This window comes from Brassica napus, chromosome A1 (assembly GCF_020379485.1).
Source record: "Brassica napus cultivar Da-Ae chromosome A1, Da-Ae, whole genome shotgun sequence".
NCBI classification, from domain to species: Eukaryota; Viridiplantae; Streptophyta; class Magnoliopsida; order Brassicales; family Brassicaceae; genus Brassica; species Brassica napus.
Window position 1 is genome coordinate 28,445,181 of NC_063434.1, and position 17,087 is coordinate 28,462,267.

Sequence of the window (17,087 nt, forward strand, 5' to 3'; positions counted from 1 at the left end):
TAGGCTGTATAGTTAACGCCATACCAAAACATATTCTTGAAGAAAAGTAAAACAAACTACAAACCAAAAATGGCTTTGCATAAGTTTCCTCTCATGGGGCTGCTTTTGCTCCTAACCATCGTCGTCTCTCCGGCAACAGCCGATGGACCTGTTTGCCCACCGACGACAAAACTAAGCCGGGCAAGTTTCCCCGAAGGTTTCCTATTTGGCACGGCTACTGCAGCATATCAGGTACATAAGTTCTTCTGAATCTTTTTTTTTTTTGAAAAATATATTATGAATATGCATATACTAGTTTACACGAAACAATCTTGTAGACGGAACTGTTGAATTCATATTTGTCATTTTTAAAAATCGTGTTTCGTTGAATATCATAGAATAGAAAACTCTTATTAATTTATATGTTAGTGCTTCATGAACTATAAAGTTTAGACAATGCTCTATACGTCAAACACATATAATAGAAAACTAAATAATAAATATAACTTTGTCACTATGGTCTTTCTATCTTTCTTCGCTAGTAGCTAGAAAAAAATATTCATAATAAACGCTACTTAGTAACCATTTAAGTATGTTTTTTTTTTGTAAAAAAAAAAAAATTCATTTTAAGTATGTTATATCTAGAGAATTCACATATGCTTTGTATATCATTTCTAAACACAAACTATTTTCGTTATATCATTAGGTTGAAGGCGCAGTGAATGAAACCTGTCGTGGACCGTCCTTATGGGATATCTACTGCAAGAGATTTCCATGTTAGTGCCTACTTATTTTTTAACTACTGTGCCTAGACTTTTTTCGCTAACTACTATCAAAAACCATTTTTAATTACAGCCAGATGCAACTACGATAACGGCGATGTGGCCGTTGATTTCTTCCACCGTTATAAGGTATAGAAATAGTACTATGGATTGAATAAATTAATTATACGTATATCTTACTAAATATTTCATACTGACCCTATTACGTGCTGATAATTGTCTCGTCTTAAATAATGTTTTATAGGAAGATATCCAACTAATGAAGAATCTAAACACAGATGCCTTCAGAATGTCTATCGCATGGCCCAGAATATTTCCTCGTAAGTATATGTACTAATTTAATCTTGTGTTAACAATATTTGGTGTGCATATAATATATAGTTTACATGATTGTTAGAAACATATTAAGAAACAAAAAAAATGTTTTATCAGATGGGAGAAAGGAGAAAGGAGTGAGTCAAGCTGGTGTGCAATTTTACCACGACCTCATCGACGAGCTCAAAAGAAATGGTATAATGGATATATATAAACATATAAATTTAAGTAACAAAACTACATACATATCACGGTTGCTACCCATAATTGTATTCTCTAATAAAAAACATTATTATTGTGATTAGGTATTACTCCGTTCGTGACAGTCTTTCACTGGGACACTCCACAAGATCTAGAGGACGAATATGGCGGCTTTTTAAGTGAAAGGATTGTGTAAGTTTTTTATAAAACGAATGCTAATTTGTATATATATCATATATTAGCAACTAATAACGTGACGTATTAATTAAATTGCAGGAAAGATTTCCGGGAGTATGCAGATTTTGTTTTCCAAGAGTATGGAGGAAAAGTGAAACATTGGATCACTTTCAACGAACCATGGGTGTTCTCCCACGCCGGTTATGATGTAGGAAAGAAAGCACCAGGACGTTGCTCAAAGTATGTCAAGGAAGAATGTCAGGAAGGACGATCAGGATTCGAGGCTTACCTCGTCACTCACAATCTCCTTAACTCTCACGCAGAAGCCGTTGAAGCTTTCCGACAATGCGAAAAGGTAGCTAGCTAGATCATAAACTAAATCGTAGTTAATTATTTTCTTTCAGATCTGAAAATAGTTTGTTTTGTGTTATTTTTTATGACCACAGTGTAAAGGTGGTAAGATCGGTATCGCACATAGTCCGGCTTGGTTTGAACCACATGACCTTGCTGATTCACAGGACGGTGCATCCATAGACCGAGCACTTGACTTTATTTTGGGATGGTAAGTGGTTAATATCGGATGTGATATTAAATACTTAATTATACTGTTATTTTGTTTATGATATATATTTGACTAATTTTATAGGCATCTGGACACAACTATGTATGGAGATTATCCACAGATCATGAAAGATATTGTTGGACATAGATTGCCTAAATTTACCGATGCACAGAAAGCAAAACTGAAAAACTCAGCCGATTTCGTCGGGCTCAACTACTATACTTCAGTGTTTTCAAACCATCTGGAGAAGCCAGATCCTTCTAAACCAAGATGGATGCAAGATTCTCTTATTAACTGGGAAAGTAAGCCTTTTTTTTATTGCCCTTACTTGAACCGATGCCAGCAAATCAAACGCAAAATCTTAATTTGTATTTGGTGCTAATTAAAATGTATTTTAATTATTTTCAGCTAAAAACGCGTACAATTACAGCATCGGTAGCAAGGTACACATTTGAATTTGAAATTAGAAATCTGAGACATTAATTTGTTACTAGCAAATTGATAACACATTCACCTATGTCGCGTTTCAGCCTATCACCGGTGCACTTCCCGTTTTTGCGAGAGGCTTTAGAAGTCTTTTGAAGTACATCAAGGATAAGTATGGCAACCCAGAAATTATGATCATGGAAAACGGTAACTAACTAAAAATTCTATAATTTATTTCTCAAAGTTTGGAATAGCATAATTAATTAGAAAATACAAGAGATAGTTATTATTTTTAGCTAGTATTATTTATTTTAGGATGAATCTAAAACATATTCATCTTGATCCTCTTAGGATATGGAGAAGAACTTGGGGCTACAGATTCAGTTGCAGTAGGTACAGCTGATCAAAACAGGAAATATTATCTTCAGAGGCATCTTTTGAGCATGAATGAAGCTATTTGGTAAGTTACATTTCACTTTTATATGATATACTAACAGTTGTCTTGGAGAATCTAATTAAAAAAAAAATGTATAATCTATGCAGCATCGACAAGGTGAATGTTACAGGATACTTTGTATGGTCTTTGTTGGATAACTTTGAGTGGCAAGATGGTTACAAGAACAGATTTGGACTCTACTACATTGATTTCAAAAATAACCTCACACGATATGAGAAAGAGTCGGGCAAGTATTACAAAGAGTTCCTAAGTCAAGGTGTTCGTCCATCTATGATCAACAGGGATGAGCTTTGAGCTGTCTTTTGAGAATTTGTTTTCATCTTTTAATGTCTCTCTCTCCTTGTATCCCTTTGTGATTGACCAAGATCGATGAGGTCTTGGTTATAATAATAAAGAATTGTCTTTTTACTTCTTCAGTGTTCACGTGATTTGACAAGATCTAGGCGGCTTTGAACCTTGGTTATAATAATTAATAAAGACTAAAATATAACAATAAAAAAGAATTACATATGAAAGCGATGACAAAACAATTAGCAAACATTCAAATGAACTTTACAACGTTTGAACGTTTCTACAAGTTTCTACAAGTTTCGTTTAAATGCGATGACAAAGCAATTAGCAATCATTCAATAACATTTTATCTTTTTACGTAGACATAGTTTATCAAATGAACTTTACAACGTTTACAGAAGCTTACATCTAATGTTCCATCTTCTTGTAACTACTAGCTAGATATTTGACGAATGGTTCTACATATTTACACTTATGGTAACAGGACTCTCCGCAACACTCGGATATAAGAATGGCTTTACATCATTACATGCATCGATATAAAATATCCGATTAACTTTGTACATAAAACTTTATTCATAAGTTGTACTTTTTAGGAATCGAACCTTTTGGTGTAAAAGTCTTTGAACTTTTAACCACTAGATTAAGGAGTTTGCACCCACTGACTTATTTAAAATTAGACTAGAATTTAAAAATTAGAGGATAAAAGTAAACTATCTAAAATTTGAAATTGATTAACTGGCATGAAACATGTATTTTTAGATTTTACAATAAGCTTCATGTTATGTTCACCATTAGCTTTGTGATCTTCTTAACTGCTCATGTCTATTCTTTGTGACCTTTAATTATTATCTATAATTAATTTGAGTTTGATGTCATTCTTCATAACTATTATATTCCTTATAATATAGTCAAGTTAGAAATTTAGAATGTTAGATAAAAAAATTGTTGCGCCTACAAGAAAATAGACTTCATACAGATTCCAAAGACAACAACATCAAACGTCAGAACTTATGCCTCTTGTTTCCCTCTAATGCTTAATGCTTTGGTCCCAATCACCAACCACAAGATATAAACAGAACAGCCCTTCATCTCCCTTAAGCAACCGCCAATCTATATCCCACGGCCATTTCTCTGGTTCGTGGATCAAATATCAACAGGAGAAGCATGGTGAATGCATATAAACCATTCCCCACCGATCTTTTCAAACACATTAGACACAAACTGAGCTCCCCAGCTACTACTCCCTTTCGTCTTCACAAACTCCATACACGTTACATAACCTACTTCCCCTCGGACATGAACCTCAACATCTTTCAACTCAATAAGTAACGGAAACTCGTAGTTCATCCACACAACTTCCCAGCTTTCCATCACATCATCGTACCCCGTTATGCCTTTAGCTCCTGGATGGACACAGCAGGGCTTTCCGGTTTTTGACCATAGAGACTCCATCGCAGCCAAATCCCCGTTTCTGAAAGCTTGGTAGAACCGAGTGTTGGCAGACAAAACAGAGGCTTTGTTGTCTTCTTGAAGCTCTTTTAGTCTATCCCGGATTCTAGCTGCCTCCACATAGTTTTCTTCCTGGACTGCAGTCTCGAGATCTTGCTTCAACGTGTCCTCATCCACTGATACGCTTTCAACATCTGTGGTTTGGCTATTCTCTTCCCGTTTAACTCGACATGGCCTTAGACGAGAACCTACTTCAAAAAAAAAAAAACAAGACTAAGAAACAGGTTTTGCCTAAACTATATCAAGATGCTCGAAGTAAAATCAAGTCGATAATAGCCAGAGCCGGTCCTGGACAAAGCCGAATGAAACATTCGCCTATGCCATAAACCCCTAAATTTGAAGAATTTTTTTATTTATTTAAAATATTTACTAAATCACCTCCAGCCACCAAAATCTCAGGGATAATAATAAAAGCTTGTAAGAATAAAACTCAGACGAACCTTTGTTGTGTAGCTTGAGAGGACCTAACCCCAATGTACTACTTGGTGAAACCATGTTGCAGTGAATGGGATAAGACTTAGGCAAGTGAAGCAGCCTCGTCGAACCACCAAGCAGAGAAGTGCTTGCTACTGTGTTCGAAACCTATCAGAGAGCAAAAGATTTTAAAAGTGAGACCAGCACAGCAAAGATAGAGCCCATCAAACGAATACATTCATCAAAGACAGCTAAAGTGGGAAACTGATGAGTAACGAAAAAGTTCGGAACTTTACGACAGCGAGTTGCAAATTCAAACACTTTACGATCGAAAACAAGATTATAACTCTGCCCACGAACATAAATCGAATGAAGAAATGGAAAGATTCTTACTTTGCAATGAAGCGCCATGGAAAGAATGAATCGAAGATGAGAATTAGGGATTCGAATCGATGATCGATCAATCAGGATGAAGCTCAAGAGTCTTTAGATATCTGGATAAAATAATGGGCTTTGCTACATAGCCCAGTTTATAATTTATACTTAGGCCCAAATATTTTACCCAATAAGAGAGTAAAAGATCACCCCATTTATGGGTTTATATATGGTTTATGCTAGATTGTGAATCATTATTGTTTGCTTCTTGCTTAATCTATTTCCTCCATTTTTTGTTTATCTTTTTCTTAAAAGTAACTACTTAGCTCAGATGTGATCTGATTCAGAGTTTATGTTTCGTGTTAAGCATTGGATAATTTAATAGGTTATATTGGACTCCGAAGTCTTGGACCATTTCTAATGGTACATTATTTCAAAGAAAAACATCAAAATAAAGAAAACTTTTTTCATTGGTATATCATTTTAGGAAAAAATAAAATCTAAATAATAGTTTATCAAATTTAAAAGAATACAATTCAAAAACTAATTTTGAAATATTTTGTTTAATTACAAATTAATCATTAAGTTTTTAACTGGTTTTGTTTATATCTAAAAAATATACATTTAGACTTTAAAAAAATATTAATATTTCCATTAATACAATTATAAATTCATATAAATTATTGTATATTCTATTAAAAACTATACATAATTAAAATTTAGTAAAAATAAAATTATAGGTTAAAATTATAAGTTTTTAAAATAAAAAGCATTATAAAAATTTAACAAGAAATATTAATAAAAATATATTTGAAATATTATTTTTGAGAAGAAAAATGATATGAACCATTATATCAAAACATAAACTCATATGGAATTACATCACTTTGAAGGAGTTATTAGAGATGCCACTTATTAAATCGACTAAAATATTATTCGTTTCTCGGTTCAGTTTCGATTCGATTTTTTTGGTTTTTGTTTTTTCAGTTCTAGAGGTTTAGGATTCGTTCAAATGTTTGGAAAGTTTGGTTCGGTTTTAGTTCGATTGTTTTGATTCTTGGTTTGGTTCGAGTAACAAAATTGTTAAAATAATATCATAATATTAGAACTTAGTTTCAATACATTCCAGTACATATCTAGAAAACAAATTATTATTATAACTTAGTTTCAATCTTTCATTTTTAACTTAGCTTTAATCTTTGAATGAGAAAATCTAAGAATATATACTATTAAAAACATCATTTCTTAAAAATAATAATTTTTTGGTGTTAATAACCTTCTTTTGAGAACCAATCCAATCAGAAGCGGTCTCACTTTGAGAAGAGATGTGGCACGTGCCACATACTAATTAATATAAATTTCTTGTGAAATGCTTGTACAAATAAAGATGAGTATTTTTTGGATTTAAATGGCTGCATTGTGTCCCACCCAAAACCAAGTTTAACTCGGTTTAGCTATCTTTTTATTCTTTGTGTGTTTACACTCTTTTAATTACTTTTAATTAAAAAATAATTCCTTAATTTTAACTACCTAAAAATATTTTTTGCTTTCTCAATTTTCTACACACTTAATTACCATTTCATAAATATTTTTCATTTTTCTCTTATTTTAACTACATAAATCTATTCTTCTTTGTTGATAATCTTTTTGCTTTAGAAAACAAGGCTCCTAGAACCATTTTTTGGACTGTAGCTTTAAAAACTAGTTAAAACATGATTGCTAATTTATATGATTGTAGATAGAAATTAAAGATAAAACCACTTGATAAAACCCAAACAATAACCCTCATTAACAATCACGTCCTTGCTTTCTTGAACTTCATACTATCCAATCTATAATATAACATTAAATTAAATTAATTAAATAACTTACACCTATTCAATAAACACAAATTTAAATAAGTTCAGAGAAAAACTCATTTTTTCTACAGTTTTTATGTTATCATCAACTAGAAATGTGATCCGGTTTTGTTTGCATGAGATTGTACACCACCAACAGGTTGTAGCCTTTGCCTCGGAAATTATTGAATAGGTGTAAGTTTTTTAATTAATTTAATGTTACGTTATAAATTGGAGCATGAAGTTCAAGAAAGCAAAGACTTGATATGTTATATTATATTGGGTTAACTGGTTGAGCTTTATCAAATGTTTTAGATTTTTTTTTATCTACAACCATATAAATTAACAATCATACTTTAATTAGTTTTTAAATCTAAAGCCAAAAAAAGACTGTAGGAACCTTGTTTTTAAAGTAAAAGAATATTGTAGTAGGAATTTTATTTATTTTTATGTAGAAAGATTTAAAACAAGTTCGACCCCGTTACTATCTTTCTTGTCTTTGTTTCTACACTCTTTTAATCACTTTTTAATAATTGTTTTTTCCTTTTTCCTTTATTTTTCCTACCTAAAATTATATTTTTTCCTCAAATTTGTACACACTTACTTAACATTTCATAAAATATTTTTCACTTTTCTCTTATTTTTTCTAAATAAAACTATTCCTCTTTCTTCATAATCTTTTTTAATTAATAAATTTTCCATAACAAAAACTATAATTTTTCTAGTTTCGCTCTTAACAAATATTTCTATTATTTTAAAATTTTAAATATTTAGATTAATAAAACTAAAAGTAATAAAGGTTTTTAATTATTATATGCAGTAATTTATAATATTACTTAAAATGAAGGTTTATTATTATGAAAAACAACTATCAAAAAGTTATGAAAAAATATTATTTCTTCATATTGTTCATTAAAAAAACAAGATGTAAAATTTTAGTGATTGGTATAATTTTTATAAATTGAATAAATTCCAATTCGCTAAATTATTTAATATTTTAATATATTATTTATTTGTGGGGCCATCCATTAAATAATTTTCTAGATCCGCTCATGTTTCTTAGCCCTGGGCAAAAAAAAAAAACAGAACCGAACCAATAATATTGCTCTTATATGTGGTTGAATGATGCTAGATTGTGAATCATTATTGTTTGGTTAGTCTATTTTCTCCATTTTTTGTTTAATTATTAGCTTAGATATGATCAGATTCAGAGTTTATGTTTCGTGTGTAAGCTATAGCGTGGTGCATGTAAATGTTTGAGGTTTGGATCATCTATATGTCCGTGACTACTAAGTATACGTGCATGCATTGGTATCATATAATAATATGACATTTAGACTTAATACATGTAGATATTATAGGGGGTGAAAGTTCTTACTGAGAGATTTTGAGCCTAACCAAAATCATTGTTTACAACTTTACATCCTCTTACTAGGTTCTGACTTTCGGTTTAACTAGTTCTTTTTGCGGAAAGCGGTAAGTGTGGATTGGCAAAGACCTCTGGTTTAGAGCTTTTGCTTGTTGTGTCTGTTTCGGCTTAGGCTAGATTGAATCGTTGGTTAACTTTATTTTTTTTTCGTTCGCTTCTTGTTTCCATTGTAATTCTGTCAAAATTTTGAAAATTTGGTAATAATATCTTTATATTTTTACCCAAAAAAAATCTTTACATCCTCTTTGGAATATTAGAATGAAGGGTTTATTTATTTATAAGAATTTCATGTTTGTACTATTGAACAGTATTTGTATGAAATTTACAAAACAAATTGTCTTATGGAATTTCAAGTATATAAGTCAGCTCGTAGAGTTTGTGAGAGTTTTTGTTTAAGGACTAGAGGCTAGATTCATGTAGGTTTTTTGTTTTAATATGTGCGTAGGATTATTTTCTATGTCTATATGCAATGATTTATATATATATATACCAAAACGAGCGCCCCATTATACATACTAGAGTTTCTAGAGGGTCTTTGGCCAGCAATGAGAAAAATATATCAAACGATTTGATGACGATATATGTTTATAAGAGTCACAGCATAGAGGTTGGAGGATGACATATGATTTTATGAGCTGGGATTATTAAGATGGGTATTACACTTCCAATAGTAATAAAATAAATTCTCATGAAAATAGTTTTAGGCTAAAACTAAATGCATCTAAGATGATCCATTGAAAATAGACTCTACTGTTAGGCTAAATTGAAGAAAAAAACTCAAAAAATATATTATGTTTTGTTTCTGAAAAAAAAACATGTAAGGTTTCATGTTCAAATGAAGAAATCAAATGTAACAAGCAAACTAAATTCATTATAATATATCAACTTCCTGTTGACATTTTACGTATTTAAATAATATAAATCCACGTTGATTGTTTCAGAAGTATTATATTGTTAATCAACTATTTAATTACAAAATATTGAAGTTATTTATTTTTAAAAATATATAATTGTTCCTCGACGCGGGAGTTCCACCAAGAACTTCAAAGTTTAAGTCAACCAAAGAAAAAAACCAATCTCGTTGCCGGCGATGGGCTGCATTTGCTTCAAGCCTTTTCGCCGCTCGCCTTCTCCGTCGATTAAATCCTCAATCATCAAACAAATAAGTAAAAAATTCAAGCCAGTTACTCCTCTTATGCGTTTTAAGAAGACGATGATCGAGAAACTAACCTCCTTGTCGTTTTTTCTATGCAGATAACAACGAAGATGAGGACGGAAGCTCATGTCCGAGTTTCCGAGAGTTTAGTTTGGAACAGCTGAAGGTCGCTACCAACGGATTCTCCGCCAACAACATCGTGTCGGAACACAACGAGAAGGTTCCTAACATCGTCTACAAAGGGAGCTTCAACGACGGTCGAATGATCGCTGTTAAGCGGTTTCAGAGGCTTTCATGGCCTAATCCTTCCGAATTCATCGTTAGTGGTCTTTACTCTTACTGATTAAAAAAAAAAAAAGGAACAACTTATTATCTAAATATTGTATTTGGATGCAAATACTAACTACAAAAATGTTTCGTTTGGATGATATGTATTACAAAAACGAACATGACCTAAATATATATTTGATTTATTCATGTGAAACATCTAACTCGTGTTCATTGTCTTTGACTTGGTTGGTTGAGATTTTCCATGAAACTTTCTCTTGAATGTGGTTTATGTTCAAGATTATGATCTGTTACAGATGTTAATTTCTTGTTGACTTGGTAAACAAATACAATGCATATTAACGTGCTAGCATGATCAGTTGCACATAGAAAACTTCTTGAATATGGCTTTGTGTTTTTTGTTTTTGTTTTTGTTTTCAGGAAGAAGCACAAGCAGTGGGGAGGTGTAGGAGTGAGGATATGGCTAATTTGATCGGCTGTTGTTCAGAAGGTCACGAGAGGCTTCTTGTTGCTGAGTACATGCCTAATGGAACACTAGCAAAGCATCTCTTCCACTGTAAGAGAGAGTCAACTTTTTATTACACTTTTTGATAATCTCATGCCTGTGATCTCCTTGGCATCATTTGAGTCTAACAAATGATTTTTTTCAGGGGAGAAACGACCAATGAAATGGGAGATGAGGTTGAGAGTTGCGTTGCATACTGCGACAGCCTTGGAGTATTGTAATGATAGGGGAATAGATTTGTACCATGACCTTAACACCTACAGAATATTGTTTGATAAGGTTACAAAATTTTCATTTCTCTGGTTTGATAAATTGTAATCATTTACCATAACTTAACTAATTAAAGTGTTCAAACAGGTTGGGAATCCAAGGCTGTCTTGCTTCGGTCTCATGAAGTGTAGCAGAGAGGGAAAGAGTTACAGCACCAATTTAGCATTTGCTCCTCCTGAATATTTGCGTCTAGGTATGTTCCTTTTCTCAAGAGTAAACTTCTTAAGAATATTCTTTAACTTTATAATGTAACTTTGCTAGGTACTGTGGTACCAGAGAGTGTCATATTCAGCTTTGGTACCTTGTTACTGGATCTTATGAGTGGCAGACATATTCCACCAAACCATGTAACTTTCTTTCTTCTCACCGAGCTTAATGTCATCAAGAAGTGAATTGATTCTTAGTTAAGTAGAATGTGATTAGTACATTCTGAGGCATCATTTTATTACTATACATAATGTATCTTGGCTTATATGTCATTATAGGCACTTGATCTGTTCCGTGGCAAAAACTATTTGGTGCTAATGGATTCAGCTCTGGATGGTCAGTTCTCTGATGAGGATAGGACAGAACTAATCCACCTAGCTTCACGCTGTCTGCGTCCTGAACCAGACAAGAGGCCAAACATAAAGTTTCTTTTGTCGGCTCTTTCAAGACTTGAGAAACGAGCCGAGTCGTGGCCAAATGTCAAAGGAGAAAACATCCCTGTAAGTCATGACCTAACCACATTGATTTTCCAAGGTTTTCAGTTTTTTTTTTTGCATATGTGTTCATGTGAGTTAACAATGACAGGCTCCATTATACACTAAACCTTCAACAAAGAAGTCTCTGCGCTTGAGCCCTCTCGCAGAAGCATGCTGGAGAGTGGATCTATGTAGCATACATGAACTTCTAGAAAAACTTGGATATGGAGAGGATGATGTTGCTGTCACAAATGAGGTATTGTATATATGTTTGTGAGAAGCATAATCTTTTGCAATGTTCGAGAAACCGTTGGACATTTATATGAGATTATTGATTAGGCGGGTGCCAATACCGATGCTATACGGTAATTAGGTGTTTATATGAGATTATTGATTAGGCGGGTGCCAATGCCAATTTTTTAAATGCCTAGACAATTAAAAAAATATAGCTCTAGAAAAATCGTTTCGTTTATACCAACTTTTATAACACTGATATCTTGGTAATATCCACCCTGAGGTTGCCAAAAATATGTTGCAGTTCTCATTCCAAATGTGGACGGGTCGAATGCAAGAGAATATTGATTACAAGAAGCATGGAGATGCTGCATTTCGTGCTAAGGATTATGAAACCGCAATAGAATTCTACACAGAGGTATCACACTATAAATCATCAAGAAACCTTGTCTTTCCCCACAAAAATGTATACATTATTTATAAAGATAAGCTATTCTTTTATGAACAGTTCATGAGTGGAGCACCAGTGGTATCACCAACAGTACTAACAAGACGGTGTCTATGTTACCTAATGAACGATATGTTCAGCGAGGCTCTAAGCGATGCGATGCAAGCTCAGGTTGCATCTCCAGAGTGTTCAACCGCTCTCTACTTACAAGCGGCTTGTCTCTTAAAGCTTGAGATGGAAGCTGAAGCTAAAGAAGCACTTAGACATGGCTCTTCTCTTGAAGCATTTTAGAGTTCAACCAACAACAACAAAACTAAGATTTGTACAGCTTTTTTCTCTCTGTACGTATATGTATACGTATTTAGAAAATGTCAATACACACATAGCATATATACTTGTTTGAATGTTTGGCTGTGTTTGCTAAAACCAGATTTTTTTTTTGCCTGTTTTGTCTTTGATATTAACTGGATTGTGTTTCTCCTTTTCTTACATGTTCACACTAATTAGTAGTGTCTTGATAATAAGAATCATTGTAGGGTTGTTGTGAAGTCATGTTACAAAGTACTATACAAGTCACATGGAATTTTGAAAAGACTCAAATCTCATAGCTATAGAAACTATTTCTACTAAATTACATCACAACTTCAATTACAAGTGAAACTCAATCTCTCTGACATCAAGAGATGAAAAAACAAAAACAAAAAAAAGGTGAAATCTGAAGAAAATGCCATTTTTATGTAGACAGGACATTGGTTCTGCTCTTTCCTTGTTCAGACACAAGACAATGATCTCGATGTCCTCTTGTCCCCTGAGGCCTTAACCGACCAGCTGCTTCCTCCATCGTCCTCACGCTGCTGCTCTCCAAACCGCTTCTCAACCAAGCCAGGCTGCTTATATCAGTCGCTATAGCAGCTAGTTCATAACTAGGAAACGTTGGTGGGTCTAAGTAGTCCACAAACTCTGGGCCCAACAATGAGTCTTTCTGAGAAACGCTGCAACACCCACTTCCGCATTTCTGAGGCACAAACCGCTCGCTGTAAGCTCCTTCAAGCAATCTCAGCATTGCTGTGTCTTGTTTACATGACTGGAACTTGTTTTGGTTTAGTGTATGTGGAGTGGAAGACCCTTCCATGTGATTGTAAGGGTTAAAAGAACTGAGTTTGGCTACTGGCCGGAATAGCGTTGGAGGATCATTATTACATTCTTGCCTAGAAATGTCTTCCTCGTTTGCTTTGTCTGCGCATTGTTCTTCGGATATTTCCATGGAGGTGGCTTCTTTGCCGTCTGAAGATACAAGTGGAGTAGTTACATGGCCGCCGCCACCACCACCACCGCCTGATGATAAAGTTTCTTCAGATGATGCGAAGGTGTTCATCGTTCTGTCGAGTCTAGAATCATGCAGGACTAAGTTTCTAGTCGCTGTGTTTGTTGTCGGCGTTTCAAAGTCTGTGCATCGACGTCTTAGAGTGGCGTTCCAGTGGTTCTTGATAGCGTTGTCCGTTCTTCCTGGGAGGAGCTTAGCGATAATAGACCATTTGTTTCCGTGGATGGCATGTGCTGTGATGATAGCCTCATCCTCTACCTCTTTATAAACCCAAAAATAAAAAGACAAAGAAGTGTTTGATTTAGTGTTACTGATGAAATGCTAATGAACCATAGAATAAAGTTGACACAAAAATAACGCAAAACTTGAGAATACACACCACTGGAAGCCAGAACCACACAACACTAAACACAAACAACAACAACAACTGTAGCCAGGTTAGTATCCTCAAATAAACCTTACTCTGTTCTTATGGGATTTAAGTAGAATTTCACAAATCACAATCCATAACAATCTAAAATCTCTCTTTTTTTTTGAATGAATGTTAAATTATATTAATTAAAAAACATGTTTTTACATCAAGTGCAACTTTAAATCAAATTCAGTCTTAGACATAAGCTTTGTACTTACAACCTCGTGCAACAATCTAAAATCTCAATCTCAGAAACACAGATCAAAAGGTTACTCATTTCAAGGTTATTTCTCAGTCCACACTGAAAATTACTAGTGATTCCGCAGCTAAGATCACAATCTAATTGCATTTCACAAGCATACAAGCAACCACAAGAATAAAAAAATTTACTCCTTTTCAAACTCAGAAATACAGATCCAAAGGGTACTCTTTTCCAAGTTAATCCTCAGTTCACGCTGAAATGGATCACAATTCACAAGCATACAAGCAACCACAAGAATCAAAAAGATTACTCGTTTTCAAAATTAGAAAACACAGATCCAAAGGTTAATCCTTTTTCAATTTTCTTTTTAGTTTAATTGAAACCAACGAGTATTTTCACTGGTAAGAACCAGGCAAAGCTCACATATCAACCGTTAAGTTCACAATTCAATTCCATTTCACAGACAATCATCACCGATCAATAGTAACAATTCAATCCCAATTCACAACGGATGATTCAAACCTCAAAAGGGCATCATGATCACATGAACAATCCGATCATAAAATCAAAACCCCCCAATTGAAAAATCAAACACTCGAAAAGGGAGACTATACCAGTGAAAGGGTTGCGTTTAAGAGATGGATCGAGCTGATTACACCACCTAAGACGACAAGACTTGCCCGACCGACCAGGAATACTCCGCGCCATCAAACTCCAATTCCTCGGTCCGAACTTCTCCACGAGCTCACTCAACATAACGTCTTCCTCCCGAGACCACGTCCCTTTGATTCTCTTTTTCCTTCTCCTTCCGCTCGTCCCTTCTCCAACGAACATCGCCACACCACCATCGTGTTCATCTCTTCTTCCACCCGCCACCGCCTCCTCTATCCCTCCAATCCCCGATCGTCCCCACATCTCTCCCTCCATACGTTTCCTCTCTCTCTCTCCGACCGGACTTAACTGTTAAAGCGTTGGGCTCGTAATCTCGTTGGTGTCGCGTGAAGACACGCTCGTAGGGTATAAGTGTTTCGGTGTCTGCTTATCTTTATTTATTATCTCTCGCCCCCTCCGATCACATTTACAATATTACCCTTACCGTTAGTTCATTGTCTTATCTTTAACGAGGATATTTAAGTAAACTTCATAAAACGGAAGAGATCCGGAAGTTGGTCGCTTTCCGGTATGGCGGGAAGTTACGTCGTCTTATTGGGCCTATTTAGGCCTTTTACTGATTTAACCCGTCGTAATTTTACTCCGGTTTAGTTTCATATCGGTATTGGGATTAACCGGTTCGTTACAAAACATTATCCGATAAGTGAGGATTTTATCTTTAACTGAGTTCTGTCGGAAAAGAGACGATGATGAAGCTGCAAGGAGGACTTCTCCAATGGAGTCCAAGCAGCTTAATTCCCTCGGCGATCAGAACAACGCGTCTTTCTATCTCCGCATGCGTTGTTGAGCGGAAGCACGAGCTGACGGCGAGGGAGAGGCGGCAGCTCCGGAACGAGAGGCGGGAGAGCAAATCGGGGTACAGCTGGAGAGAAGAAGTCGAAGAGCGTCTGATCAAGAAACCGAAGAAACGGTACGCGTCGTGGACGGAGGAGCTGAATCTTGACACTCTGGCTGATGCGGGTCAGCAGTGGTGGGTGGTTAGAGTCTCGAGAGTGAGGGGTCACGAGACCGCTCAGGTCCTGGCTCGAGCTCTCGCTCGTCAGTTCCCTGAGATGGAATTCACGGTAAACTTCATTTTACTGCGTTTTTTGAGAAAGTTACTGAGCAAATCTTTGAGAAAGTTGATTACTTGGCTTTTCAGGTGTATGCTCCGGCTGTTCAGGTGAAGAGGAAGCTGAAGAACGGTTCTATATCTGTTAAACCGAGACCGGTGTTCCCGGGTTGTATTTTCATCAGGTGTGTATTGAACAAAGAGATTCATGACGCCATAAGAGAAGTTGAGGGTGTTGGAGGTTTCATAGGTTCAAAAGTTGGAAACACGTTAGTATTCTCACTCTTCATTCTCTATGTGTGTTATGGTTTTGTGAATTGATTTGTGTCTGCGTTTTTTTGCAGCAAGAGACAGATTAATAAGCCTAGACCTGTGGATGATAGTGATTTGGAAGCTATTTTCAAACAAGCGAAAGAAGAGCAAGAGAAAGCAGACAGTGAGTTTGATGAGGGAGAACGAGCTGAGGAAGAAGCTAGTTTAGCATTGCAGAAAGCTCTTGCATCTAATTCAGATGGTACTGAAACAGTAGAATCTCTCGCTGAAACTAAACCGAAAAGAGCTCCAAGGAAAGCTGCTCTTGCCACTGAAACAAAGGGAAAGAAGAAGAAACTTGCTGCTGGCTCTACAGTTCGAGTGCTATCAGGGACATTTGCTGAGTTTGTTGGCAACCTAAAGAAATTAAACCGCAAAACAGCAAAGGTATTAGCTTATTGTGTGAATACAAATAAAAAGCTCTCAAATGTGTGTTGCTTAGATGCTTTTTTCTATTGTGTTGTTTGCAGGCAACAGTGGGGTTTACTTTGTTTGGGAAGGAGACACTAGTGGAGATTGACATCAATGAACTTGTTCCTGAGATTCAGACTTAAACATTTGTTCACAACATGTGATTTTTATTATTTAGTTTGCAAAGAAAATGCATTACCCTCCAGATGCCTTGGGCAATGATTTTGTATCTTAGAAAAATAAGTTCAGAAAAATCAAACATCTTGCTGTGTTTAACAAACTCTTCTGAACTGCGTGCCGTTTTAATATCTCAATATCAGAACGCGTGGTGCTGTTTCCTAGTTGGAATCGGTAAAATAAT

At 35.0% G+C, this 17,087-nt stretch overlaps 5 protein-coding genes across 6 annotated transcripts; 3 read left to right on the top strand and 2 right to left on the bottom strand.

Annotated features, from left to right (window-relative positions):
- LOC106427892 (beta-glucosidase 23) lies at positions 1-3,310 on the top strand. Its single transcript, XM_013868609.3, has 13 exons — positions 1-231; positions 686-755; positions 835-890; positions 1,006-1,081; positions 1,194-1,271; positions 1,382-1,469; positions 1,554-1,809; positions 1,901-2,016; positions 2,101-2,318; positions 2,425-2,459; positions 2,547-2,649; positions 2,794-2,902; positions 2,986-3,310. Exons 1-13 carry the CDS (start codon positions 70-72, stop codon positions 3,191-3,193), a joined length of 1,575 nt encoding a protein of 524 aa, XP_013724063.2. The 5' UTR covers positions 1-69; the 3' UTR covers positions 3,194-3,310.
- A 796-nt stretch (positions 3,311-4,106) lies between these two features.
- LOC125586196 lies at positions 4,107-5,646 on the bottom strand. 2 transcript variants are annotated; one of them, XM_048756046.1, is made up of 3 exons: positions 5,510-5,646; positions 5,143-5,284; positions 4,107-4,893 (listed from the first exon to the last, which is right to left on the bottom strand). In XM_048756046.1, the coding sequence occupies exons 1-3, from the start codon at positions 5,525-5,527 to the stop codon at positions 4,337-4,339; spliced, it is 717 nt and encodes a 238-aa protein (XP_048612003.1). In that variant the 5' UTR covers positions 5,528-5,646; the 3' UTR covers positions 4,107-4,336. The 2 variants fall into 2 exon arrangements, with proteins under 2 accessions (XP_048612003.1, XP_048612035.1); XM_048756078.1 differs by having other exon boundaries at positions 4,107-4,890; positions 5,510-5,645.
- Positions 5,647-8,585: 2,939 nt separating this feature from the next.
- On the top strand, positions 8,586-12,873 carry LOC106404335 (serine/threonine-protein kinase BSK6-like). Its single transcript, XM_048756199.1, has 10 exons — positions 8,586-9,924; positions 10,013-10,233; positions 10,623-10,758; positions 10,853-10,986; positions 11,065-11,170; positions 11,239-11,324; positions 11,463-11,684; positions 11,770-11,916; positions 12,199-12,312; positions 12,403-12,873. Exons 1-10 carry the CDS (start codon positions 9,849-9,851, stop codon positions 12,631-12,633), a joined length of 1,473 nt encoding a protein of 490 aa, XP_048612156.1. The 5' UTR covers positions 8,586-9,848; the 3' UTR covers positions 12,634-12,873.
- A 52-nt stretch (positions 12,874-12,925) lies between these two features.
- On the bottom strand, positions 12,926-15,307 carry LOC106427870 (transcription factor MYB1). Its single transcript, XM_013868588.3, has 2 exons — positions 14,895-15,307; positions 12,926-13,926 (listed from the first exon to the last, which is right to left on the bottom strand). The coding sequence occupies exons 1-2, from the start codon at positions 15,205-15,207 to the stop codon at positions 13,076-13,078; spliced, it is 1,164 nt and encodes a 387-aa protein (XP_013724042.2). The 5' UTR covers positions 15,208-15,307; the 3' UTR covers positions 12,926-13,075.
- Positions 15,308-15,581: 274 nt separating this feature from the next.
- LOC125586304 lies at positions 15,582-16,931 on the top strand. Its single transcript, XM_048756265.1, has 4 exons — positions 15,582-16,016; positions 16,094-16,272; positions 16,348-16,702; positions 16,786-16,931. Exons 1-4 carry the CDS (start codon positions 15,639-15,641, stop codon positions 16,867-16,869), a joined length of 996 nt encoding a protein of 331 aa, XP_048612222.1. The 5' UTR covers positions 15,582-15,638; the 3' UTR covers positions 16,870-16,931.
- Positions 16,932-17,087: the final 156 nt, after the last annotated feature.

Excerpts from the sequence above, each read along its gene's own strand:
- LOC106427892 (XM_013868609.3), top strand. The coding sequence starts at position 70 with ATGGCTTTGCATAAGTTTCCTCTCATGGGGCTGCTTTTGCTCCTAACC. Across the intron at positions 756-834 it reads CTACTGCAAGAGATTTCCAT|CCAGATGCAACTACGATAAC; the intron begins GTTAGTGCCTAC and ends TTTTAATTACAG. Across the intron at positions 2,903-2,985 it reads AGCATGAATGAAGCTATTTG|CATCGACAAGGTGAATGTTA; the intron begins GTAAGTTACATT and ends TAATCTATGCAG.
- LOC125586196 (XM_048756046.1), bottom strand. Across the intron at positions 4,894-5,142 it reads TCTCAAGCTACACAACAAAG|TAGGTTCTCGTCTAAGGCCA; the intron begins GTTCGTCTGAGT and ends TTTTTTTTGAAG.
- LOC106404335 (XM_048756199.1), top strand. The coding sequence starts at position 9,849 with ATGGGCTGCATTTGCTTCAAGCCTTTTCGCCGCTCGCCTTCTCCGTCG. Across the intron at positions 10,234-10,622 it reads CTAATCCTTCCGAATTCATC|GAAGAAGCACAAGCAGTGGG; the intron begins GTTAGTGGTCTT and ends TTTTGTTTTCAG. Across the intron at positions 11,685-11,769 it reads TCAAAGGAGAAAACATCCCT|GCTCCATTATACACTAAACC; the intron begins GTAAGTCATGAC and ends TAACAATGACAG.
- LOC106427870 (XM_013868588.3), bottom strand. The coding sequence starts at position 15,207 with ATGGAGGGAGAGATGTGGGGACGATCGGGGATTGGAGGGATAGAGGAG. Across the intron at positions 13,927-14,894 it reads TAAACGCAACCCTTTCACTG|AGGTAGAGGATGAGGCTATC; the intron begins GTATAGTCTCCC and ends GGGTTTATAAAG.
- LOC125586304 (XM_048756265.1), top strand. The coding sequence starts at position 15,639 with ATGATGAAGCTGCAAGGAGGACTTCTCCAATGGAGTCCAAGCAGCTTA. Across the intron at positions 16,017-16,093 it reads TCCCTGAGATGGAATTCACG|GTGTATGCTCCGGCTGTTCA; the intron begins GTAAACTTCATT and ends TTGGCTTTTCAG. Across the intron at positions 16,273-16,347 it reads GGTTCAAAAGTTGGAAACAC|CAAGAGACAGATTAATAAGC; the intron begins GTTAGTATTCTC and ends GTTTTTTTGCAG.